We start from the raw sequence: 26,390 nt of genomic DNA on the forward strand, positions 1-26,390 counted from the left end.
ACCCTGCCAGCCCCCTCCGATGTCCCAGTTCCCAGGCAGCTCTTAAAGGGACCAAGGAGAATTAACTAGGGGCAGCTTAAGGGGGTAGGTGTAGAGGAAAGTGGGTAGTGGGGAGAGGATTAGGTCTGCCAGGGACAGGAGGACCAAAGTAGTGGGCCTGACGCATCCCCTCTTCCTCCAGAAACCCCCAGACTCCTCAGTCGAGCCTTTTCCTCATCCCATGTGACCCCCATTTTGGCCACCCAGCTTATGACTAACACTTCCTCAAATCCTGGCCCTATTTTCCCTTGGGTCCTTGCCCACTTCCTCCCCCCTTCCCCATATTCATGCCACCCCAGTCTCCGGTGGGAGCTGCCAGCTGGCACTGACTGGTACTAAGCACGGAGACTCAGCCCAAGGATTGTAAGGGCCCGAGGCCTGGCCCAGAGGGGGCGGGGAGGCCAGCGCCTCAGAGTCCATCCAGGTTGGCGGGGGTGGGTGGGGAGCAAGAGGCACCCTCCCCTCTCAGCTGCCTTCTAAGTCTTGTTTCCTCCACCCCTCTGGCTGGACAGGGGGCACCGAGGCCCTGGAGAGACTAAGAGACAAAGGGTCCTGTCCCAGCCCCTCCCTCTCCTGCTCCCTGATAGGCTGTCAGGGTGCTGACACAGAAAAGGAAAATGGCTTAGCCAGTTACTTCTGGGCCTGGAGGGGCAGGGGGCAGCTGAGAGACACACACACATAAGGAGAGGGAAAAAGAAGTGGAAACTGAAAGACAGCAGTGAGCCAGCAGGAAACCTCAGCTCTCATATCCCTGCTCTGCTCAAAAATACCCCCTGGCTCCCCATTGTCCTCGGCATTAATTTCCGGCTCCCTGATGGTGTTCTCGGCCGCCTCTCATCCCTTCAGCCTGGGAAGGCTCTGCCCAGTCCACCCGGACTCTGCCTTTCCTCAAATATCAGTTTATTATTTTTTCTGTATCCTTTTTTCTTAGTCTTTTGTTTTTCTTCTTTTTTTAAAGAAGAAAAAAAAAATAAAAAATATTTTAAAAAATGAACAAAAATTCATTTTCAGTCTTTGTCAAGTTTTAGTTTAAACTGCATCCCCTACCTGGGATGGTGTTTCTTCTCCTTTCTACCTGGTAGAAAACTTCCCACCTTTCCATGCCCTTCTCCCAAAAGATCCCTTCCTCTGTGAAGTCCTCCTTGGTCCTCCCACAGTATTCTGAGTTGCCGCACTGTTTTCTGGGAATCAGGAGTCCTGGGCTCCTCCAGCAGTGAACTGGGTGACTTCAGGGAAACCTCTCGTTTCTCTGGGTCTCTGCTGCCTCGCTTAAAACGGGACTACTAATAGCCTGCCCCCTAGTGGTGAATGTGCAAATTGGTTCTATCGTTTTGGAAGCAATTTGGCTAGAGGTCTCAGGTTCTCCAAAAGTGCTCACACTGAGTCTATTTCTGAGTCTATGAATTTACAAATACTTATAAAGCACCTACTATGTTGTCAGACACTTCACTAGGTACTGGAGATTCAGACAGACAAAAACACCTGCCCTCAGATGTATGTATTCCGGTACGGAAGACAGATGATGAACAAATACATACATGAAATCTGTGCAGTGAAAGTGAAGTTGCTCAGTCATGTCTGACTCTTTGCGACCCCATGGACTATAGCCTACCAGGCTTCTCCGTCCATGGGATTTTCCAGGCAAGTGTACTGGAGTGGGTTGCCATTTCCTTCTCCAGGGGATCTTCCCGTCCCAGGGATTGAACCCAGGTCTCCCGCACTGTAGGCAGACACTTTACCCTCTGAGCCAGCAGGGAGGCCCTGAAATATGTGCAGTGATGTTAAATGCACTAGAGAAAAAGTAAACCAGGGAGGGTGGCTCAGAAATTGTCAGGCTGAGAATGAGAAGGAGTGTGTGCCTGCTCAGTTGCTTCAGTCACGTCCAACTCTTTGTGACCCCACGGGCCCCGCCAGCCTCCCTTGTCCAAGGGATTTTCCTGGCAAGAACACTGGAGTGGGTTACCGTTTCCTCCTCCAGGGAATCTTCCCAACCCAGGGATTGAACCCATGTCTCCTGAATCTCCTGAGCTGCAAGCAGACTCTTTCCCACTGAGCCACCGGGGATATCCACGAGCAGGAGGATGCTATTTCATTAAATTTGGTCATGGGAGGTTTTACTGGGGGGGGGGTGGTGACATTTGAATAGAGACCTGAAGAAAGTGAGGGAACAAGCAAGCAGATATTTGATCGGGAAAGTGGTCCAGGCAGAGGGAACCACTTGTGCAAATATCCTGAGACAGGCGTGCGCTTGGTGTGTCCTAGGGAGTGTCTGGGTAGTCACTGAAGTTGAGTGGGGTAACCATGAGGGAGAGCAGGGAGAGATGAGCTGCAGGAGCTATCACGCCTGGCTTTGCATGCCATTTTGGGAACTTTGGCTTCTACACTCAGTGCTTTGGAAAGGCTCTGGAGGGTTTTGAGCAGAGGGGTGACCCAACTATTAAAGGACCACTCTACTACTGTGTGTGGAGAATAAAGTGTATGGAGCACAGGCAGGAGACCGATTAGGAAACTAATCCCATAACCCAGACGGGAGATGGTGGTGGTGGTGGTGGTGGTGAGAATGAACGGGATTCCAGATATATCTTAAAAATGGAGTTGGCAACATTCACTAATGGATTGAACTTGAGGTATGAGAGGACAAGAGGAGTTAAGGACGAGCTCCAGGGTATTTGACCTGAGCTCCTGGAAAGAAGGGTGGTCATTGGCTGAGATGGAGGAAATTATAGGCAGAGCAGGTAAGAGTGGAGCAGAGGGGTAGAAACCAGCATATCAGTTTGGGACATACTAACTTTCAGATGCCATTTGACTTCAAGTGAGTATTCAGGCCCTGGGTCAGAGCACAGGAATGAGCTCAAGATTTAAGAAAGAGAGTCACCAATATACGGAGGGCGTTTAAAGTTGTGAACCTGGAGGAAGACTCCCAGGGCCTAAGCGCAGACAGAGGAGAAAAGGATTGAATGCTCGGTCAGTCCCTGAGTCAGGGATCAGGGAGAAGAGGATGATTCAGCAACACTGGCTGAGCAGTGACAAACAGGGTCAAAGAAACTGAAGACCGAGAAGTGGCGGCTGGGTTAGCAGCACGCAGGTCACAGGGACCTTGACAAAGCAGTCTTTTTGGAATGAAGGAGGAAGCAGGTCAGCAGCTGAGAGTTAGGAGAGGAAGTTTGAAGAGAGAGAAGAGGTGTGAAATAGTCATCTGGAGAAAGGGATGACTGGGTTCAAAACAGCAATAGCAGGGGAGGAAGTCCCAGGGTTGTGGTCATGAATTTAAAGTAAGATTCCGTGCTAAGACACTACCTGAAATATTTACAGAAAAGGGATTCACAGCTGCATTATTTACAATCATAAAATTGAGAATTAATATAAATGTCCAGAGGGGGTGGTTAAATGAAGTGTTGTATATTCATTCAGCCACTAAAAATGGCTGCAAAATATCTGCAAAGCATATGACTTGATAGCTGTAGATAGATAAAATTGAGAGAAAAATCTTTCTCCCTTATCTTAAGAACTGATATGAGAAAGATAATCCTGCCAATAGAAAGATGGGCAAAAGGGATAGAAATATGTTATTCACACCAGAAGAAAAGTAACCAATGTATGTGGATGGAAAAAAATTTTCAACTTCTCTTCAAAGAAATGCAATCTGAAACATTAATGAACTGCAATTGTTTTCCTAACAGGATGGCAAAGATTAAAACCGACAAAAATCCTGGTGTTGGGAAGAGTTTGGGGGCAAAGTGGGCTCTGCTGCAGGTGAGAATGGTAAAGAACCATTTCTCTGGGTAACACATAGCCTTTATAACATATATACCTTTGATTCAGCTAGTTCCCTTCTTGGAATTTATTTCATCGAAATGCCCAGAGATGTGTGCAAAGATACCTGTTCCAGGACACATTATTTATTAGAACCAGGAGAAAACTGTAAATATATGTATATAAGTTGAAAAAAAAATGCTTGAAGGCCTCCTCCATGGTATTCATAGAGGTTATCTCTGAGTAGTGGCAGTATAGATGGTTATTATTTTTTTTCTTGTTCTACCTTCTCTGTAATGATCAAGTATTACTTTAGTTAATGTCTGTTAATGAAAGTTGCTCAGTCGTGTCCGACTCTTTGTGACCCCATGGACTGTAGCCACTAGGCTCCTCTGTCCATGGAATTCTCCAGGCAAGAATACTGGAGTGGGTAGCCACTCCCTTCTCCAGGGGATCTTCCCAACCCAAGGATCGAGCCAGGTCTCCCATATTGCAGGCAGCTTCTTTACCATCTGAGCCACCAGGGAAGCCCCAAGTATTGCTTACACGATAGGAAAAGAGTCAATGATGTTTAAAAATAACCCATACGGGGGACTTTGCTGGTGGTCTAGTGGCTAAGACTCTGTGCTCTCAGTGACAGGGGGCTCAGGTTCAATCCCTGGTCAGGGAACTAGATCCCACACGCGGCAGCTAAGACCTGGCACAGCTAAATAAGTTAATTAAAATAATGTATAAATTAACTTAGAAAATGAAAATAATCCTTATAAACTTTGAAATAACATTGGAAAGTGCTGACGCATGTCAACTGAGTAAAGGAGAATTAAAGTTTAAACCACGGTGAGGTCTTAACTATGTAAAGTGTATGTTCAGGAGGAAAAAATAATCTGAAGGAAAATCCATCAGGGGGTTGCCTCTGGGTGACTGAAAAGGGATGATTTCTTTTTTCTTCTTTCATAATTACTTGTGTTTTCCGTTTTACTACAGAGTATGTGTTACATGTTAACTGCTGCTGCTGCTAAGTCGCTTCAGTTGACTCTGTGCGACCCCATGGACGGCAGCCCACCAGGCTCCCCCTTCCCTGGGATTCTCCAGGCAAGAACACTGGAGTGGCTTGCCATTTCCTTCTCCAATGCATGAAAGTGAAAAATGAAAGTGAAGTCGCTCAGTCGTGTCCGACTCTTAGCGACCCCATGGACTGCAGCCCACCAGGTTCCTCCGTCCATGGGATTTTCCAGGCGAGAGTACTGGAGTGGGGTGCCATTGCCTTCTCCGTACATGTTAACAACAAGAACCAAATCGTTAATAGTCATGTGCGGTCCGCTGAGAGTCACATGAGGTAACCACGTGTGACGCACCCGCTGGGCGGAGTTGGAGCTACCAATTCGCCTGCGCGGTCAGCTTGCCCCAGGTTTCGTAGACCTGCCTTACCCTCTGCCTCGCTCAAGAGCAGGGACGCTGCCTGCTAGCCCGGCTCTCAGGGCTTCCTGCGGAGTCCCCCCAGTGTTCAACTGCCGGGGAGCCCACGCCGTGAGCGGGGCTCTGGCGCCCCCATGTGTCACGTCTGGGAAGCCCATTTGGACGGTCCCATTTAGAAAAGACGGGAACTCCATTGATGCCCAAGTCCCATATTCCCTGGGACCCCCAAGTCCTTGCCTGGGACTGAGAGAGAAAGGATTTCCTTCTTCAGAACCACCCTCCCCAGAAAAGGACCGCTTCCTCAAGTCCATGCACTATCCTCTCTGCATCCCTTTCCCGGAGGCACCTGGCTTGAGCCCCTAGGGAAGCAGGACTTTCCAGCAGGACTTTGGAGGTTTTTCTCATCTCATTCATTTTGCTTTCTCCAATTCTTTTTCCCACAGTCCCAGGCATGCTCTTTTTCTCACTAACTTTTGACTGCGGGCTCAACTCATCTGCCCCAGGAAATGTAAACTTACATTTTATCATCACTTTTTTTTTTTTTTCAGAAGGGGAGCATAATGTCACAGAAGCAGGGGTCTGCAGCCGGGACCCTGGGTTCTCTCTGCCATCTAGTAGCTGTGTGGTCATGTCGAGTTAACTCTGAGCCCGCATTTCCGGGGACAAGACAGCATGAGGGTCAAATGAAATAGCGCAGAGATGCTTTGGAACCTATAAAAGGCCAGAGGAGGGTTGGTCCCTATAGCTCATTTTCCCTGCTTGGGGTCTTTTCCCTCCATCTGGTTTCCTCATTCTCCTACATTAGAGGCCTCCCCCTGAGGCTCCTACTCCACCTGACCTGTCCCTTTGTCCCCAGCAGTCCACTGGAGTGTAAGATCCCTGAGAACCCTGAGTACACAGTCTTGTCCGTTTCCCTGTCTCCGAGCTGAGCACAGTCTGGCGCAGACGGACATTAACTGCCTGCTTGCAAAGTCAGACCAGCCTCTTTCTGGCCAACTCCCTCCTCCCCATCTGTCCTTGCCCCGGGTCCTGAGACGTCACCCCCCTCAGACTGGGTCTATATCATCATGTGTCTCAGTATTCATGCTGAGCTCAGGGTCCAGCACGAAGAAGGTTCTCGCTAAGTGCTGGCTGGTTGAAGGAAGTCAGGAAGGAAATGCTTGCCCTCAGGCTCTGCCTCTCTGCGACTCGTGGAGAGAGCCCCACCCTGGGTGGGCAATGCTCATGTCAGAGCGTCTCCCCAGCAGCCACCGCTGGGTGCCCAGCTGTGCACCTGAAGCTCTCCAGTCTTTGTCTCCCCAGGGGAGGCTGGGCAGCGTGAGGATGCAGGTGACCGAGTGACATGTGTCAGACCCTCAGAAAACACACAAGGACACCCACCAACAAAGACACCACGGCAGCCAGGGATAGAAACAACTAGTGTATTGATTCAGGGAGGAGAGAAGGGGTGCAGATGGGAAACGGGAGGCAAGGGGCTCCTTAGTGTTTGCTGAAACCCGCTGCCGCAAGCCCTCCACACTTCCTCGCCTTCCTCCCCTTCGGTGGGGCCCCAGCAGGCTCTCCCCTTTCCTAGTAGGCCTCCCTCTCCCTCATCCCCTACACCCACGTGACCTTGACCGACCTCCAGTAGTGACTGGGCAGAACCCACCCCCGGCTCTAAAGCTAGGTGAAGGCAGGCTCAGACTAACCTTTCTTCCCCCTCCTCTACCTCCCGCCTCATTCCCATCTCTTGTCTAAATAACATACAGAAGAAGCAAACGCAGCTGGGACCTGGGAGAATCGAGTCACCCCGGGGTTGGGGAGAGGAGGGGACGGGGCGGGCAGGCGGAGGAGCCTCTGCCAGGGGTCGTGGAACGATGGGGGCCGGCCCAGGGATGAGGCTCAGCCCTCCTCCCTTGGAGGCTGGCGGAGCAGACTCCACACCTGCCTCTCAGGCACCATGTCACGGGGTCCCCGGGATGGGGGTGGCGGGCAGGGCAGAAAAGCAGAAACGAGGCTTTGTAAAAGCAGCCCCTCTCCTCGGCTCCCTCTTTGGTTTTAAGGCAGATACGGAGTTTCTCGGAAGCAGAGAGAAAAGGGGGGGAATTGAGATAGATGCGCGCGTTTTTTTTTGGCTTATGTTTTTCCTTCGGTATAAAACCACTGTAGAAAATAACTTCTCTTAGAAAAACAAAAAACAAAACATAGAAGAAAAAACAAAGGGGTATTTTTCTTTGGCTTCGAACCCCTTCCCGTGAGGTGCAGGGCAGGGGTGGGCATGAGGTAAGGAAGAAGCATGGGCCTCCGCCCCCACCCCTGCCTGGCAGGTCCCAGGTTACATGATGCTGCAGTTCTGGGGGCTCTAAGAGAGAAGAGAGACGGGGAGAGGTGTGAGTGGCAGTGCTGGGCCGAACCCTCCCTTCCCCTCTTAACCCAGCCCCGCCCCTGCCCTCCAATCTGGGGCTCAGACAGGAGGGGCAGGACGCAGGAGCGGCAACCCTCTAGGATCTTGGGCTGCGGGGAGGAGGCTCCCACTCCCCCGGGCTGCGGAAGAGAAGGCTCTCCCTCCCACAGGGCAGCCTGGCCCTAACCCTGGAGGACTAGGGTCCTCTGCCCGCTGGGGGTTGGAGACAGAGGGCTGACTCACCTGGGTTCGGGGTCTGGAGTTGCCCAGGAGGTAGGAGCGGGTGACCAGGCTGTCCCCGAAGCTGCCACCCCCACTGCCCCCCACACTTCGGTAGCTGCGAGTGACTGTGACACTGGAGGCGGAGGAGCCAGAGGAGATGGATCCGCCCACCTGGGCTCCCGAGCCGCTGGCAGACGCCTTGTCTGCGGGCTGCCCGCAAGTCCCGCACAGCACGGTGCGCGAGCGCAGGTTGTACTCGGCGGGGTCCCCCGAGCTGCTGCCTGCGTGGGAGCCCTGAGGAGGGAGACAAGGCTCAGGCCGGACGGCGAGTCTGGGACTGACCGCTCAGGCCCAACACCCAGGCTCCGCGCTCCGGCAGGGTCCAGGCAGAAAGGTGGGCTTCTGCGCTTAAGTAACCTAACTGGTGGGTGGTATAGGGCTTGTTGGGTCGGGGCTGGGCTGGGAAGAGGGGAAGGGAAGGACATGACAGGGGGAAGGGTCAAGAAGACTTGGGGACAGTCAGGAAACAGGAGCCGGGTCTTTGACTCTTGTCTTAGCTACTCTAAGCTTCAGAGGGAAAGGAGAGTGAGCAAGCCTGTAGAGCGGCAGGCATGCAAAATTAACTGGGGAGGAGGGTAGGTGAAAGAGACCCTTCTCCCAGGAAAAGTGGGGAAAATGAGAGGCCATGCATGTGACTAGGAGGGGGAGGAGACAAGAAAGGAGATGCATGCAACAGAAGTGGGGGGGAGAGAGGCAGGGCTGTGGGCCCCACGTCTGTCCTCCCTTCTCTGCCCTGGGGGATAAATCCAGACTCTTGTCCACCGCTCCCATGGGAAGACTCATTGGCATCAGAAGTTCCCACTCCCTTCCTTACCAGAGTAGGGCACCCAGACACCTGGGTTCCCTGTTCAAGGTATAGGGAGGAGAGAGAAGAAAAGCCAGGGCAGCGAGTGAAGTTCCAAAATGTTCTTTAATGAAAAGACTTTCTGGCAGGGGGAGGCCAGGGTGAGGGTGTCCCCAGGCCTGGCTGCGTGCCCTGGCGTGGGCTGGGCCTCAGCGGCGGCTGCCACTCACGTGGTGGTGATGGAGCAGATCGTCTCCATCCTCATCGTCGTCGTCCTCGACCACGGTCACTGAGCGCACCAGCTTGCGCATGGCCACCTCCTGCCGCAGACACAGGACAAGGCCGAGGGTTAGGGGCTGCGGGTCGGAGAAGGGGTGTGCAGCATGCCCACCCCAGCAGCCTCCAGGAGCCTGCTCGCGTTCTGCCCCCTGTCCCGGCTGCCACTAGCTCTGTCCTCCAAGGCGCTGGAGGTAAGAAACTTGTTTCTACTCCAGGGGCATGCGCAAGGTCTCTGGATAGGAGCGTGATCTGCCCTTAACCATGCTCACTGTCTAACCCCCACCCCTCCTGCTGCTAGGGGAGCTATCTCTGGGTGGAGAGTTTGGGGCCTGGGAGAAAGCGGCCCTGAACTGCGGTGGGGGCAGCTGCCTCCAACTCTGGCCACGGGGGAGGCCTCGTCCAGTGAGAGGCCAGCCCGCAGCATACTCACTTCCCCAGTGGAGTTGATGAGAGCTGTACGCAGGCTGTTTCCGCAGCCCCAGGTGTTCTGGGCCTTCCACACCAAGTCAGTAGGGGGGCTGTGGGTGGCCCCAGCTCCTGCAGCCCAGATCTGGGGGAGGGAGAATTCAGTAGAGAAGGGCGCTCACGCGCCGGCACCCCTAGCCTCAGGCCAGCCCATCCCCACCCGAGGCCACCCCAAACACCTGGCCACTCACCGTCACCACCTGCCCGGCCTTCAGAGTGAACTTTGGTGGGAAGCGGTAGGTCAGCAGGGGGTCATCTCCATTCTGGCGCTTGATCTGCCAGTTGCCCATGGACTGGTCCTGCCCAGGAGGTAAGGGGCAGGTGAGAGAGGCTCCTTCAGGCTCTTAGAGGGTTTATCACCTTCTATTCCTCCCCTCACGGCTCTCCCCGCTCAAGGATCAATAACAGCTACGTCTACAGGCACTTAGGCTGTACCAGACCCACTCAGTCCTTTCACCTTCCCAAGAACTCAAAAGTTAGGGACTATTGTTCATGCCTGTTCTGCAGATGACGATGCTAGAAGAGGTTAAATACATTGCCCAAGAAGGTCTCACTGCACTGATGAGTCCTGGGGCCAGGACTGGAGGAGATACCCACACTTGCCCTGGTCTGATGTGAGGAACAGCCCTCCCCGCAAACTCCATCCCTTCACCTTCCAGGTCTTCTCCCTAACCCGACCTGGGAGGCCTACCTCGTTGGACTTGTTGCGCAGGCGCACGAACTTGCCTTCCTCGTCCACCTCCTCCACGGCCACGCGCCCGCTGGTGCGAGCATGCTGGGAGAAGCTGCTCCGGCTCTCGGTGGACTCCAGCTTGCGCTTTTTGGTGACGCTGCTCCCACTCTGTGTCTGGGACGAGTGGGAGGAGGCCCGGCCTCGGCCGCGCTGCGAGGTGGGACTAGGGGACAGGCGGAGCCTGTGGAGGGGGAGCAGGGTGAGGGGGCCTCGTCAAGGCGGGTGGCAGGCAGGCAGGAGGCAGCAGCCGCTCCCTGCCTCCCCCGGAGCCCACCTCTCCTCCTCGCCCTCCAGGAGCTTGCGGTAGGCGTGGATCTCCATGTCCAGGGCCAGCTTGATGTCCAGAAGCTCCTGGTACTCGTCCAGCTGCTGTTGCATCCTTGCCCGCATTTCCGCCATCTCCCGCTCCTTGTCTGCCAGCAGCCGCCGGCTGGTGTCGCGTTCACGGGCCAGCGAGTCCTCCAGGTCCCGCAGCTTCGCTTCCTTAGCTGCCAGCTGGGTGAGGGGGAATGGGGGTCTGGTGAGCTCTGAAGGTCCCCGAGTATGGAGAGGTAAGGGATAGGGGTAGGGGCACCCCCCCGGGCACACACCACCCCCACCACCCCTGTCTTCAGGTTCCCATCAGAGCCTTTCATGGGCTCTAATGTGGCTGTGGCTGGCTGGCAACTGGGGAGTCCTTCTCAACATTCGACTGAAATCTCTTAATCTGAGGCTAGAACCTATCTCCTCTGCCACAAATGGCACAGCCAGCTACAATACTGATGCTGTTAACACCTCACTATGCCTGCAATGCAGGAGACCCCGGTTCAGTCCTTGGGTCGGGAAGATCCCCTGGAGAAGGGAATGGCTACCCATTCTCCAGTATTCTTGCCTGGGAAACCCCATGGACAGAGGAGCCTGGCAGGCTACAATCTGTGGGGTCGCAGAGAGTCAAACATGACTGAGTGACTAACACTTTCACTCTTTTCCTTTCCACTTTTAACACCTCACGCTGAGTCTTGTGGCAGATCTAAGAGTTAGGGAGGACGGGAATGGTCTCTATATTCAAACGGGAAAAACCTAGGCTCTGAGAAGTGAAGGTCAAGCAGGTAGATATCAAGAGATAAGAGGTAGTCCTGGACCAGCAAACAGGTCATGTGACTCCAAATCCCGGGCTTCTTACTCAGTCTACGCTCCGGGGGCATATTCTGCGCCCTCCCCTGTGGGGAGGGGAGGGGCAGTGGGGGAGGGGGCAAGGGGGAGGCAGTGGGCAGTGGCGGTGGGGGTGGGGGGGCGGGGAGGCAGCACCTGCTTCTGGAGCTGGCTGAGCTGGGCCGAGAGGCTGTCGATGCGGATGCGGGACTGCTGCAGCTCCTCATGGGCGGCCCCCACCAGGTTGCTGTTCCTCTCCGCGGACTGCCTGGCGTTATCCAGCTGGCAGAGAGGACACAGGGTTAGAGCTGCAGGGACCGACCAGGAAGGAGGCAGGGACCCAAGAAGGACATCGCTGCTGCAGCCCGAGGTCCGGGGCAATCTGGGCCCCCATCCGCCTGATCTCCCACAGGACATCTCGGGGAGGGCAGCGGGGAGGGCTGCTGGCGACAGAGGCAGCACGGGAACCCGGGAGAAGGAGCACCTTGGCCGAATAGGTCTTCTCCAGTTCCTTCTTGTACTGCTCCACCTGGTCCTCGTGCTGGGCCCGCAGCTCCTGCAGGGCATCCGCCAGCCGGCTCTCAAACTCTCGCTGCTTCCCATTGTCAATCTCCACCAGGCGCGTCTCGTGGCGGCGTTTGGTCTCACGGAGCTCCTGGAAGGGGTGGACCCAGAGACCAAAGTCAGAACTAGTCCTTTGAGGATGAGGCCCAACAGGCTGAGCTCCCAACCCAATCCCAACGTGGAACAAAGTCACTGTGAGCTCCACTTTAACCTGGGGGCTGGCCACCACTCCCCCCAGCCCTCACCCCGACTCCCCATCACTAGTACAAGCCAGCCTGGCAGGGGAGCTCTGCACACAGCTGATACCCCAGCCCAGCTCTGACATCTTTCAGCACCCAGCCCCAGTCCTCCGGTCTGCAGGACACAGTTCCCACCTCGCTGTAGATGTTCTTCTGGAAGTCCAGCTCCTCCTTCAGGGTCTGCAGCCGGTTCTCAGCATCCACTCGTCGCAGCATCTCATCCTGAAGTTGCTTCTTGGCCTCGCCCAGGGCTGCCTCGAGCTGAGAGGAAGGGGACAGAGGTCAGGGAGAGGGGTCATAGGACACCAGAGCTGGAAGGAAGCGGAGAAGGGGGTCATGTCCAGCACCTCCCTTTATATGTGGAGAAATAGGCCTCAGGGAGCAAGAGCCTTGGATGCCCACAGAGGTGATAACGCATCTACTCCTTTGCAGTAATGACCTTGTATCGTTGCTGTGCTAATGAAAATATAGATAGTGCCTCCTCTCTCTATAGCTGTTATTTTGCTATAGCCACGGAAATATGCCCAGAGTACAGAAGGAACACGAGGGAAGGGACCAAAGTGTGCCTGGGGTGGTAGCGGGGGGCTTTAGGAAGCCCTCAGGAGTCTGAGATCTGAAGGACAGGTGAGTGGGCAGACAGGAGCAAGTGCAAGGGTGCAGAGGTACGAAAGCACACACATGCACTTCAGGCTCTTCGGAAGGCTCAGTACTGCTGAAGCCGAAGGATGGAGCCCTGGGGGCAGAGTGATGGCAGAGGTGGCTGGGCTGGAAGGCAGGGGCTGGGCCATGGATCCATGGATCGCACCCTCACTGCCACGAAAAGATCCTCTGAAGCTTGAGTAGGGGTGCACCTTTCTTAGATCTTCATCTTAGAAAGCACAAGCTGGGCAGTGCAGCTGGGAAGGGCTGGGGGCAGGGCCTGGGAGAAGAATGGCCCAGCCTTGATTTTCTGGCCAAACTGCTGGCTTCTGGTCTCTCCAGGGTGTACTATGGTGGCAAGGCCTAGCAGGGAAGAGAGCCCTGGACAGAGGCTTGGTGGCTGACTCTAGTCCTGACCTTGCTCTGAGTAGATGTGGCGGTGAGACTGGGAACAAGCCTGCTTCTTTGATTCTGCTCTCTAGCTTTTAACATGAGACTAGAAGCTGGAATGGAGAGCAAAGTGTTTGAAAGTAAAGACCATCGTATACATTAAAAACATATGTCCATATATGATCAACCATCAGCTCCCAACTAGGGCTCTGTGGACAGTCTACACTCTTCTCTGATCTTCCAGAGAGGTCACAGCTGTCTATAGCAAGGCCACACGGGAGGGATCCAGGGCCAGGCACAATTCATCTCAAAGTGAGATGGAAATGGCTTGTGGATTCTTTTAAATTCATGGTGCTAGACACCGTGGGCAGCAAAGGAGGAAGCACTGTACTCTGGATGGATGCAGCAACGCTAGGGTACAGGAATGGCTCTGATGCTGTGGGACAGGACAGACCAGGCGACTCCTGAGAATGCCTGGAGGGAGCAGTGAGTGTGCGTTTGGGCGGGGAGCAGGGACGAGTGTCAGCTGGGTCTCGGGTGGGCCTCACCTTGGCCACTTGCCCCCGCAGGTCATGCAGCTCGCCCTCCAGCGTGCGCTTCTCGCTGAGAGCAGTGCTCAGCGCGGCCTCCTTGGAGTTGAGCAGAGCCTCCAGGTCCTTGAGCCGGGCCTGGGCGGCCATCAGGTCTCCCTCCTTCTTGGAATTGCTAAAGAAGCCAGAGAAGAGTGGCTTTAAGAGAAGTCTGTATCCCTAGACAGAGTCAGGTCCCCCAGGGAGAGTGAGAAGTCCTGGGAGGTCAGCCACAGTACCTGGTTCTGCTATCCCCCAAGCTGCCAGGAGAGGGCAGCCTTGGGTCTGGTTTGCGGCTGCCCGCCTCTGGGGCTGGATTCCCACTTCTCCCAAGGCCCCCAAAACCCCTTTCCTGCTTCTCCACCCTTCCCATGACTCAGTGCTCAGGAACGTGCCTGGGGCCAAGGGCAAAGCTCGATCCCGTGAGATGAATGCTTTTCCCTCTCTCCCCTCCCATTCCTTCCCAAAGACACAGAACCACCTTTGTCTCCTGCCCCTTCCCACATAGGGCCTTAACCTTCTCCCCCTGACTCCACCCACCTTCCATTCAGCCCAGCCTCCTCCTCTGCAGGGATCCAGACAGCCAGACTCCTAGCCCTGGGGTCTGAGTGTCCCTGACGCTTATCAGTTTGAGTGCTAGAAGTGTCAGTCACTTCCCCTAGTCCCTTTACACACCAGGGACTGCTGGGAGGGAAAGTTTGGTTAAAGCTCAGGGAGACCTGGAATGAAGACTAGCAGGCATTGTATTGACCATTCCCTTTCTCAGACCCAGTCTGGGTCCCCTGATGGGGCAGAGCACAAGGGTTCCAGCCTTCCCTCTCTCTGGGCCTCATCAGAACCTATCAACCACAAGCCCAGCATCTGGCCCCAGATGTGACCCCAGGCCTCCAGGTCCATCTGGGCTCCAGCCTTGAACCTCCACACTCCTCAAACTGGGTAAAGCTTTAACTAGAACCAGTTCAAACAGGAGGTGGCCTCTGCCACCTTCCTTCCCTTTCCGGGCCCCTGATTATTTCTGCTGGATAGTGACCTGGAGAGATAGAGGGATCCTATTTTCTTAAAGACCTCTGGGGAATGCAAGAACTTCCCAGTTGTAAGGATCCCTTCACCGATGTGTGGGGAGAGAAAGCACTAGACCCAGGGAGTGGAAGGAAAGAGCCCAGGGGCCTAGTCCCAGCTGCCATCTGCGACTCATCAGACTTCAAGCATGAACCCACTTGGGCAGATGGAAAAAAAGAAAAGCAAATGTGGGCAGGGGGAGAAAGAAATCTATCCTGGCAAGGAGAGAAGTGGCCCTGCCAACATTTTTCTCCTGCCACCAAGCCCTCGGCTCCAGGAGCCCCAGCAATTCAGTGTGAAGAAGGATGAAGAAGGCCCAGCAGGAGAAGCTCTGGACCTGGATGGAGGGCCCAAGACTGAGGCAGTGTGTTCCTGCCACTAGCTCATAAGTCTTCAATCAGGAGTCACCTCCCCTCCAACTGGGCTCCACTGTGAGAAGGAGAATGCCACCCAGACAGGCAGGGGAAGGACGTGAAGATCTCGGGGGAGCACCCCCAGCCTTGCTCTGTCCAGGCCTCTGGCCACATTTCAGAACAAGCTGTTTGAGCAAGTGTGTCTGTCTCCTGTGAAAAGAGGCCCTTCCAGACCTGAAGGAGCTCTCCCCTCCTCCGTCTTAGCCAGAAAAGCTAAAAATAAAGTCAAAACCCAGCTCAGGTTTTGGCTGCCATCCGGCCCAGCCCCTGGCTGGGAGCACAGCCCCAACTTTCCATGACTTCAGAACTTTTCCGAAGCAGAGGCAGCTGCAGGGGGAGGAAAGAAGAAGAAGAAAAACCGCTGGTAAAGTGAAGCGACACGGCAGACAAAGATTCCGAGCTCCTTGGGCCAACTCCAAGGCTGGCAGGGACTTCCCAGAACAGGCCTCCCTGCCCGGCAGGCTAACGGCTGGGAGGCTCTCAGAACTTAGAGAACTGGGAGGAGCTTCGCATAGGTTTGCCTTAACCCCCTCCTTTTACAGATGAGGAAACTGAGGCACAGAGGAGGAAGGTGAGTGACCCCATGTCAAACAAAGCATGCAGCTCCGGGGACCCAGGCAGAGTCACAGTTGATTCTGGCTGCTGATCAGGACTCCTCCCCCTGCTCTTCCTCCTACTTAGCCACAGGTCTAGAGAGAACCAAGCCAGCAGGAGACAGGACTCCTGATCCAGCCAGCCCGAGCTGGGAGCAGCAGGACGGAGCACCATGACGCTTTCAGAAGACATCTCAAGGGTGTCTCTTCCCTAGTCCCGCCTCCACGGCCTCCTCAGACCCAGAGGAGAAACTTCAGAAGTTCTCCTTGGAAATACCTTTGCTGTGAGAGTGCCAGGCAGACGCTGACACAGGAAAATGTAGCTGTGTGGTCCCTGGCCTCGGGGGCTCACAGCCTGACAACTGCAGGATTTTGTCCTTCAATCTAGCCTCTTCAGTTAGGGCTGCTCCCAGAGGTGGGGTGGTACTAATACTAATACTATTAAACTAATATTAATACTAATAGACTAATACTAGTAATCATCTAAGGACAGCAAACAGAACTGACTGTGTACCCGTTATGGTTGTTGTTCAGCCACCAAGTGGTGTCCGATTCTTTGCTCTTAAAGACTGTGTTAACTAAATCGCCACAGCTTCCCCACTGAGACAGGTGCTAGTCCTAGGTGATGGAGGAAACAGGCTCAGAGAACTCTGCCCAGGGTGCCTCCGGGATCCTGCAGCAAGTGGGGAGCAGAGGTGTGAATGGGTGCTGGATGGCTTTCCCCCCACCACCCCCGCCCGCCCTGCAAAGAAATTAAGGGGGTGATTTTCCTTCCCCTCCTGGAGACTCTGATTAGCACTTAAAAGAGTTGCAATGAAAGGACCCAGACACACCCCGCAGATGAGGGAAGCCACTTGAGCAGAGAGGGAAGCAAGGAAGAGCCTTTGTGGTTTTTTCAGTCAGGCTCCGGGAGCTCCCCTTTGTGGGGAAGCAGCCGCTATCACCCATGGGCTTATGACTCAGACCTCAGGAGCCCTGTGGCCAGGGAGCCACACGCACCCCGCAAGAGACGGCTGCAGCGGGGGGAAGGCACAGAAGCCAGCGCCTCCCCAGCCTCCTCCTCAGTCTTGCCTGTCCACTAGCTCCAAATGACATTGCTTCCTTAGTCGGGGTCCCCGGCCCTAACAGGGACCCCAAGCAGACACCGGCCAGGCGTCCAACCCAAGGGGCTGTGCTGCCTGTGCCCCAGTCCACTGGGGGCCAGCAATGGGAAAGTGGGGCACATGCTGCCCCACAGTGGGCTGGCAGGAAGAACAGGGTAGGGCAGGCAAGGGGAGCTGGGAAGGGTGGGACCCAGGGGCTCCACAGGTGACTCATCCTCCAGCAGACAATACCCGGGCAGGTGTCAGGAAATCCTCTAGCGCTCACAGGGGAGACCCTGGCTGTACCCACGTCCTGCCCAGGCCTCCGTGCCACGCCACAGGGAGCCCACTCTTTCCCTCCCATCCGCCAGGCTCCTCCAGCACTGGAGTGGGTTCATCCCAGTGGGCTCCTGAGACAAGAAGGGCTGGGCATCCTGTTTCTAAACTCTTCCCAGGTTGGCAAATCCGATCGCACAAGGCGGGAAAAGTTGGGTGGGGCAGGGCAGGAGAGCAGAGAGGAAAAGGCTAAGGCCTACGCACGAGAGCTGGGAGCGGGCTTGCGTGCTCCCAGGCTGGGGCGCTATTAGGCTGGAGTGATAGGGGAGCCGGGCTTCAGGGCCACTGCAGGGCAGGACTCTAGGGGCTTCTTGGACGGGGGTGGGGGTGGGGGGAAGCAAGGCGCCTGGCGCAGTAAAGGGGCTGCGTGGGCACTGTGCCAGGCGCTGACCTGCCGGCTGAGTCAGCCTCCTCAGCCCAGCTCGGATGCCAGATATGGAAGCCAGGGCGGCCACAGGCCTGTTTGAGCCCGGTTGCTGGGAGCAACTTGCTAGGCCCGGAGGGAAAGGCCCCCATTTCCTCCGCTGGGCTGAGGAACACGAGGCGAGCAGAGACAGCAGGCTGGGGCTAAAAATAACCAGTGGGCGGGGCAGATGGCCACAGGGGCAGTGGAAGAGCCGGGCCAGTCCGCCCGGGCTCCCTCAGACCCGCCCCAGTCCCCTCGCTGACCACGCCCCAGGCTCACCAGCCCTCGGAGTTCCCCATCGACGGGCGGAGAAGAGGGGGGAGGGGAGGCAGGAGCACGGAGATCCCGAGCCCCTGGCATTTCCTGCCTCACTAAAAACGGAGCCCCCTGTGGCCGGGCCGGGCAAAGCAGGGCTGGGTGTGCAGCATTGAGTCCCAGCCCTCCCCTCTCCTCCCAGACGTCTAGACCTCTTCCCAGGCTGACTCCCTGCCAGGTGATGGGGTCTCTCCTGTGGCCACCCCACGCCGGGCCCCCTCGTTCCTACCACTCTTCATTTTGTTCCAGCAACTCCTCCCACTGCAACGTATTCTTCCCTCCCTCCACCTGTCCAAATCCACACCTGCCTCCTTCGTTTGAGCCCTGCCTCAGCCCTGTGCCTCCAGACCCAGCCACACCTCTCTCTCCTCTTCCAAGTCCGCTCAGCTGTTGTTTTACCTGCTGGTTTATTCTCTTTCCAGTTATAAGTGTGTCTAGGGGCTTTTTCTGTTTGTCCCCAAATGCCCGAAGGCCAGAAGATTCATATGCTCAAGGTTTCTAAGGGGGAACCTCCTTCTAGAACAATTCCTGCCCTTTTACAGGTGGGGAAACTGAGGCCTGCAGAAGAGTAGGCTCAGACCCTAAAACCCTGCCCACCCGGTCACCTGAGGACACTCGGAGCAGATGGAGACCAGCTCAGAAAATTGCATGACGCATGCAGGGCGCGCAGAAAGTAGGCAGAAACACCCAGGAAGAGAGCCCGCGAGACACTTGGGCTTCTGCTCAATGGCCAGGAGTCGCCCTAGGACCCAAGTGATGACACAGAGACCTAGCGAAAGAGCCCTCACAGCTGTGTGTGGGGCCACGAGGTTCCGCAGTTCCCTCTCCCAAAAGGAACCACTGTTGGGTTTCTCCGCTGGTCTGTGGGCCTGCCATTGCTCTCAGGTATGGGCAGGATGTGGAAGGGCTGGGACATTCGGTTCCGCACTCTGGCTTTCAAGGCACCAGCCCTCTCTGGAAAGGAGACCTTAAGGAGAGAAACTGAGAGGGGCTGGTGTTCTAGGGACTGAGAAGCCCGTTGAACCTTCCCCAGATGCCACCCTGTGCAAGGTCTGAATGTCTTACACCTGGAAAGTACACGGGAGGATCCCAGTACGGACCCCCCGACCCCTGACCCTCCCGCCCAGGCACATCACCCACAGCAGGCATGGCTCTGCTTCCCCACGCCTCCCTTGGGCGTGACACCCACCACATATGCTCAGGGTCCGAGGGCCCTTGGATCCCCTTCCAGAGCCGCTAGGCTCCCAGCTGTCCTCACCCCAGACAAAGCCAGCTCTTAATTCCAAGCAAAGGGAGGGTTGGGATGGGGGAACTGGCTGGCGCTGAGAAGGGGGACAGGAGGCCTGTTGACATGTTCAGACGCAACTCCAGCAGAGTTGCTGGGCCTGGCACAGGGCCAGCCCTGAGTCACAGCTGCTGGGTGTATCAACGTGGCATTGTGCAGCAGCGGGAGAGGCCTGCAGTCCGAGGTCGGTGCGCTGGGGTCCTGGACAACCGGCGGCAGGCTTCCTGACTAACCGCTCCCTCCTGCCAAACTCCACTTTCCTTCTTCCTGGCCTGTCTCTCCAGAAATCATTCCTGTGTTGTCATAAAAATGCAGGCCAAGGCCTGGAACAGACCAAAAGAAGTCGGGGCCTGGAGGGGAGAAGGATGGCCTAGGAAGAGGTAGGAGGTCCTGGGTGTGGGAGGGAGAGAGGCCACTGGCCAACAGGCGGGACATGCAGGGGATCCCTACAAGAAAGCGATTCAGTTGTCCCTTCTTAGGATGTATTAACCTTCCATCTGGTGGCTCACGGTTATTAACCCTGACAACAGCAGGGAGAAAGTGGGAGCCGCACCCCAAGATGGAGAAAGGAAGTTGGGGAGGACCTAGCAGTTCTGGTCGCGCTGCATTCCAGCTCCAGCCTTGGAAGATGCAATGCTGTCTCCCAGCCAGCAGAGGGTGGCAGTGTCATCAGAGCTTCGGGAGGAGGAAGTGGGGGTGCCTTGGCAATCCCAAACATCCCCCTTTGAACTGCCAGGGACTGTGCTCCTGGAAATCAAGGGTCTCTTACTTCCCTGAGCCAGTCCCGAAAGGGATTCCTGTATTGTTCCCCTCCATCTGTCCCCCATCTGATTCAGATCCTCCTCCTCCTTCCTGCCACTCAGAAAAGTAGTTTTCAAAAAAGGCCGTCCCTCAGTCTTTCTTTCTCTGACTGGACAATTCAGGGTCTCCCGTCCACTCTCTACTCTGCCCTCTACCGTGACTCAGCTCCTCTGCTGGGCCTGGGATTTCGGCCAGAATTATTCCTGGTTTCAACAGGCAGGATTCAGGCTTCCTCACAAAAGGACAGGGGAGCGTGGCCCCCTACTCTGCCCCACCTCCTTCCCAAACTATCCCCTTCCTTGAGTGTTAAGGGACAAGACCTCCTCACAGCCCAGCCTCAGGCTGGGGGAGCCAGAATGGGGCAGGAAGAGTAGAAGGTGGGCAGTTCAAGGTCACCCTGCACCTCCCTCTGATTCCGGGCCATGCTGTCTAATCCCGGTCAGCACTAAGGTAAGAGTCCTGCCTGCCCCAGAGCCTCCACTTCTTCTCCAGCACAGGTCCATGGGACTCTCCTGCATGGTACAGCCTCAAGGGAGGTATGCTCAAAATATAGTGTCCTTTCCTACTAGTAATAAAAACAAAGTCTAAGCCAAGAGTGTAATGTCATAATAATAACCTGTTTTTCACAAACTTTCTTGGAAAAAGAGAGGAGGGTGTTAGTACTTTTAATTCCACAGCTTGTGGGAAATATTTCTATTGAGAATAGCATTGGCTATTAACTATTTTCACATTAATTATACCTGATTTTTATATGCATAGCTTGGTATTTTAGAGAACTGTTTTCGCACTTTGTGGGTCATGGTACTACTTCGGAACTGGAGGCATCTCTGGAGATCTTCCGCCCTAACCCCTTTCTTTTACAGCTAGGGAAATCCAGAGGTGGAGGGTGAATTCTTCAAGGTCACACAGCAGTTCAGAGGCAGGGCTAAGCCTGGAACTAAGGACACCGAAGGCCAGGGCTATTTTCACTGCCTCACACTACCTGTCAGTTTGTTGGTAGATCACCTTGCCTTTTGTTAAATGACAGGAGACCCTGCACCATCCCCCACAGAACCTCTTTCCCCGGCATCTCCAAGAATATTAGAGCTTAGCCTGTGTCATCTTCAGTTCAGGAGCCGGTGTTCGAGGGGCCAGGGAGGTAAGAATGGAATGAACTGCCCTGGACCTCTGGGCCAGACCTGGTCCTGGCTGTTGGAGCTGCTAAAGGTGGTCAGGGGCTGGGGAGGAGGGAGACTGGGGGGTGGGGGGAGGAGGGCACAGGGGAGCAGGGGGCACAGTGGGTAGGTAAAGCCATCTCCTCCCAGTTGTCCCCCCAGCTGTCCCTGCCTTCAGCCCTGACACTGAGCTACTGAATCACTGGGGATGGGCCTGGGAGTGCAGACAATGGGCACATTCCATGCAAGAGTAAGCCTCAGATCCCTGGAGGCCAGGGGATGTGCCAGGGACGGGGCATCAGTCTTGGGAAGGCCGTCAGGACCTTAGCAGGAATTACAGTCTTTCTTGTTTCTCTTGGTCTCCTCAAGCACTTACAGCTCAGCCCCTGGGGTTAACTGTACTTTCTTCTTTCCATTTGAATAAGAATGTGGACTTCAGGGTGAGGGGTAGCGTGGAGAAATGACAACAGCAGCACACGCAGCATCCTCAAAGGCCATCATCCCCACTATCCTTATATATCTGCCAAAGGGCACACTTTCTTACACATCCAGGGAGGCAATTCCCATGACAAGTCCCAAGACAGTCTCAAGACAGGAGTTACCAGCCTCTCACAGCTCATGATTCAGGGCCTGGAAGGGTCCTGGGTCTTTCCAGGTATGGGCTGTGGCAAAGGCTGTTGATCAAGTGATAACAGGCCCTGCAGGACGGCAGAACATTAAGGCAACCCTGGCCTCAGAGCAGAATCTCCAGAGTGCAGGGGTGCACTTCAGTCACCCCAACCCTCCTTCCACATCCTCCAACCTGTCCCCGAAGCTAGAGAAGTGAGGTGTAATGGTGTGTGTGTGTGCATGCTAAGTCACTTCTGTCGTGCAGCCTTATGACTGTAGCCCCCAGGCTCCTCTGTCCATGGGGATTCTCCAGGCAAGAATAATGGAGTGGGTTGCCATGCCCTCCTCCAGGGGATCTTCCCAACCCAGGAATCGAACTCCCATCTCTTAGGTCGCCCACATTGGCAGGCGAATCCTTTACCACTAGCGCCACTTGGGAAGCCCAAGGTTTAACGGTAGGAGCACTCAAAATGAGAGTCAGAAGACGCGTGCTCAAGTCCGGGCCTGTCACTCATTGGCTGTGTGACACGGGACAAGCCTTCGCACCTCTCTGGTTTTCCCTGTTCTTATCCTGATGAGAGCTTGGAAGAACCTGGGGCTGCAGGTCCCCACGTGTCCTGACTGAGGCCATCATGTAAGGCGGGCAATTCAGGAAGTTGTCGGGCACCCAAGGCCTTGTTCGGGGGGAAGGGATACTTCTGCTTTGTGGGTCTGGGATCTCCCCACTTCTGACTCAGCCTTCCTCTACCAGTTCCGTTTGGGAAGACACAGACCCTGCCACCAACCCGCAGCCCAAGCCCGTAACTCTGGACTCTGCTCTAGAACTACCTGTGTGCACGGTCTGTCAGGAGCCCTGGTTCCAGACCACCAACTAAGGAAGGAGGCAGAAAAGGCTCCCAGGATGCAGTGGGGAGCGGGGAGCAGGGATGCAGACACTCAGGCCCCCACCCCTCCCTGTAAGACATCTGCTGTCTCCACCCTGTCTCTTGCAAAGCCACTGGGGTGGGAGGGAGGGGGGCAGTATATGAGTCATCCACCCAGCTGTCCTGACTGGGATGGGGCCTAGCTCCAAGCCTCGACCCCAGGCCGGCCTTCCCTGATGCTTTTAACCTCCTCTTTCTTCCCGCGAGTAGGTGTTCAAAACCCCTGGGCTCCAAAATAAAGGATGTGAGTCTGTGTTTGTGGGCAGGAGCAGTGTTTCTGCTTGGAGCCTGTAACCCAGCCTGATGAGAGGGGGCCCCAAAGCCCTGGGTGTGGTCAAGGTACCCAGGCTGGGCCAGGAGTCACCACAAGATCTTACAGATAGCTCTGCATCCCAACCCAAAGCCTGGCCCTGAACTCTGAGCTCTAATTAAACATTAAACCAGACAACACCTTCTCCCTAGGCTTTAGTGGGAGGAGTTAGGACAATGCCTTTCTTCCTCTCCCAAATTCTTCGTGCCATTCTTCACCTCACCCTGAGCAAAGCAGACACAAAAGGGAGCAAGAAATCCTTGTTCCTCCCACTGGGGACATAGAAGGGGACAGAAACCCCAATCTGAGTCCTCTTGGTCTCCACCCAGCCTCCTATCAGCCTAGGATCCAGGTGTGCAAAACCACCCCACCTCTTCCGGAAGCCCAGCACCCCCAGCCAGGATCAGTGGGGGAGAGGAGAGGCAGGCAGCTAAATATAACAAGTACACACACCACCCCCGGCCCTGTCCCACGTGTGCGCACACCCGCCTGGTGTCCCAGACCGGGACAGCTGCACCAGGGGGCAGAGACGGACTGGCGTGGCTGGGTTAGCGAGAGACCGTAGACTCCACTCTTTCTGTTCCCTGATCAACACCTTCCCCAGAAAAAGACCTGCTAAGAATGCCCTTGGCAGGGACGGGCAAGGTAGTAGTTTGGTAGCTGGGTAAACTAGTTTAGAACACTAATTCTCTGGGACTCCCCTAGCTTGCCTCTTATCTGCCCTGTTAACTAAGTTATTCATATCACCGGTGGACAATGACAGGAATGATCCCTTTCAACAGAAATAGTCACTCTGAGTTCCCTGGTGGCCTAATGGTTAGGATTCCTGGCTTTGGATCCCTGGTCTGATCGGGGAACTGACACCCACCAAGCCTGGGCTTGGGGGTGGCGGGTGCGGGGGAGAGTCACCTGCCTGCCCACACCATTTCCACCTACTCTTCACTAGGGGATGATATATCTGCCACACCCACCGTGCCAGGGCTGGGGGCTAGCGAAGAGGTATAAAGACTGGCCAATACACAGCGCTTCTGAGAAGAGCATGAGCCTGGAGAAGACAACGCAAAGGGGAAGAAGGGGACAAACCATTACAGCCTCAACCAGGGATCTCCAAGCACCTTCAGTGCTCTCTGGCTGAGGTCTTCACAGAAAACAAATCCGTGAGGAGCTGAAGAGGGCCTAAACTTCCCAGCTCCAAAGGCCTTTTTAGAAAAGAGGGAGGAGACTAGTAGGGTGCGGTAGGGTGGGGCAGGGATGGGTAAGGTAGGAGGGGCCTGAGCCTTCCAACGGCTGGATTTCAAAAATGTCACAGTATTCCAGTAGTTTAATAAGGCAAAGAACAATAACCAAAAAAAAAAAAAAAGTCCCAGTGGCTGAGAGGACGACCAGGGCAAAAGCTGCTAGGCTTGGCTGGGAAAATGAAAGTGGCTCACCCCAAGAAGGGAGGCAGGGAGGGACAGAGTCCATATCCTCCTCCGAAGACTCCAGGCAGAGGGTGAGGGTGTGGAGGTGGGGAAGGGGAGGCACAGACCTGGGCATACATAACACAACTTCCTGAGCCGGGAGCCTCTGCCCTCGGTCTCCCTCCCTCCCTTGCATTCCTGGGCCAAGCAGGCCAAGGGCTGTGGGAGCTGCGGGGGAGCGGCTCTCCTGGAGCTGATCGGTGGGCCTGTCAGAGGCCAGGGGAAGTCCCAGACATGCAGGGAGTAAAGGAGCACTTCAAAACTCTTAACAGGAACCCGGGAAAGGGTTGGGCAGTGGGGACCATCGCCGTGCCCCTGCAGGGGGAAAAGGCGGGCACCCGGCTTTGGTGACCTCTCTCTGGCACCACTGGACACCTCCCTAAACAGCCTAGGAGCTCTGTTTTAGTGGGAGTCATGTCCTCAGAGCCAGGCTGGGCAAAGTTGGCACGGTGCCAAGGCTGCCAAGAAAGTTCCAACAGGACCCCTTCACCCACTCCTAAGTGTCTTGGGTGCCTAGATGTCTTAGACCTGGCAAGGCCAGTTCGGCTTTGCTCAAGGCCCTCTCCCAGGCCCCAAATAACTGGCAAATCCCACCCTGACAGAATGTGGGCCTGCCACCAGCTCCTACTTGGCCCTGATGAACCCCGCCATTCCTTATATACCCCACCCTCTCCCAGAGACCTCTCCCTTCTCAGTCCTGTCTTGACAATTTCCCTTGGCACTGCCAGGCACTCGCTGGGGGCAGTTCCGGGAGGGAGGAAACTATACGGGCAAAGTTATCAACCGCCTAGAGGGCAAAGTTATCAACCGCCTGGAGCCCGGGCAGGGGCGGCAGTCTGTCTGCCCTCGCTGCTCCTCCCGGCCCCACCCCGCCACCTGGGGCACTCACCGTGCCTTGAGCTCCTTGAACTCCTCTCGCACTTTGCTCAGCTCCAGCTGCAGGCGGGCGCGCTCCTTGGCCACCGAGTCAAGGGTCTTGCGGGCATCCCCCAGCTCGGCCTCGTAGGCGGCCTTTATGCCAGACACCTCGCGGCTGACCACCTCCTCAGACTCAGTGATGCGAAGGCGCAGACCTGCATTCTCCGTTTCCAGCGAGCGCACACGGTCGATGTAGACAGCCAAGCGGTCATTGAGCTCCTGTAGGTCTTCCTTCTCCTGCAGCCGGGTGATGCGGGTGGGTGACAGCGGGGTGGAGCTGGCCTGCGCCCCGCTGCGGGTGGCGCGCCGCTGGGACGGGGTCTCCATGAACGGCAGGGTGGCAGCACTGCCCAAGGGGCAGATGTCCCGGGAAGGACGCGGGGCTCAGGCCGAAGGACAGAGACTGCTGGGGTAGGAGCGCGCCGGCCGGCTGGCTCTCGGCTGGCTCCTGGCAGGCTTGTGGATCTGGGCCGGGCGCTGTCAGACCTCGGGATCTGGGCTGGCCGGTGTGGATGCGGAGCTCCCGCGAACACTCTGAGTCACCGGCTCCTGGGCAAAGGCTCTAATAGGTCTAGGGAATGGGAGGAGGGGCCACTCTCTTAAAGGGGCCGTCGCTTAACCACAGGGGTGGGAGAGGGAGGGGTGAGCAGGGGAGACGACTGCCCCGGGTAGGGCCCCACCCTCCCTCAGACACCCCCACGTGCCTGGGGCTTCCCTGAAGCTCGTCTCTAGGTCTCTACCTGCTCAGAGATCCAAGCTGAAAGCTTGCTCCCACTGCCTCTGGCCTTAGAAGGGGTAAAGGGCAGAGCCAAGGGGTCAGGCTGGGTGGGTATAGGGCAGAGCCAAGGGGTGATGCTGGGTGGGCAAAGGGCAGGGGGAAGAGGCGCAGTAGGCACAAAGCAAGGGAGGGCACCAGGCAGGCAGATCCAGGAAAGTGGGGGGAGGTTGAGGCTGGTGCCCATGAGGGTGACTCACTCTTCCACCACTGGCCCCCCTTTTCCTCCCCATAGTAATAGTGAGTCACCCCTACCGCCCCCCCTCCATGAGTGGGCAGTCCATT

At 55.9% G+C, this 26,390-nt stretch overlaps 1 protein-coding gene across 1 annotated transcript; it reads right to left on the reverse strand.

Moving 5' to 3' along the window:
• Nucleotides 1-6,615: 6,615 nt before the first annotated feature.
• Nucleotides 6,616-26,128, reverse strand: LMNA (lamin A/C). Its single transcript, XM_061403547.1, has 12 exons — nucleotides 25,302-26,128; nucleotides 13,646-13,802; nucleotides 12,204-12,329; nucleotides 11,750-11,920; nucleotides 11,422-11,547; nucleotides 10,409-10,629; nucleotides 10,093-10,315; nucleotides 9,593-9,700; nucleotides 9,367-9,486; nucleotides 8,888-8,977; nucleotides 7,835-8,107; nucleotides 6,616-7,549 (listed from the first exon to the last, which is right to left on the reverse strand). Exons 1-12 carry the CDS (start codon nucleotides 25,655-25,657, stop codon nucleotides 7,523-7,525), a joined length of 1,998 nt encoding a protein of 665 aa, XP_061259531.1. The 5' UTR covers nucleotides 25,658-26,128; the 3' UTR covers nucleotides 6,616-7,522.
• Nucleotides 26,129-26,390: the final 262 nt, after the last annotated feature.

This window comes from Bos javanicus, chromosome 3, assembly GCF_032452875.1.
Source record: "Bos javanicus breed banteng chromosome 3, ARS-OSU_banteng_1.0, whole genome shotgun sequence".
Lineage (NCBI taxonomy): Eukaryota > Metazoa > Chordata > Mammalia > Artiodactyla > Bovidae > Bos > Bos javanicus.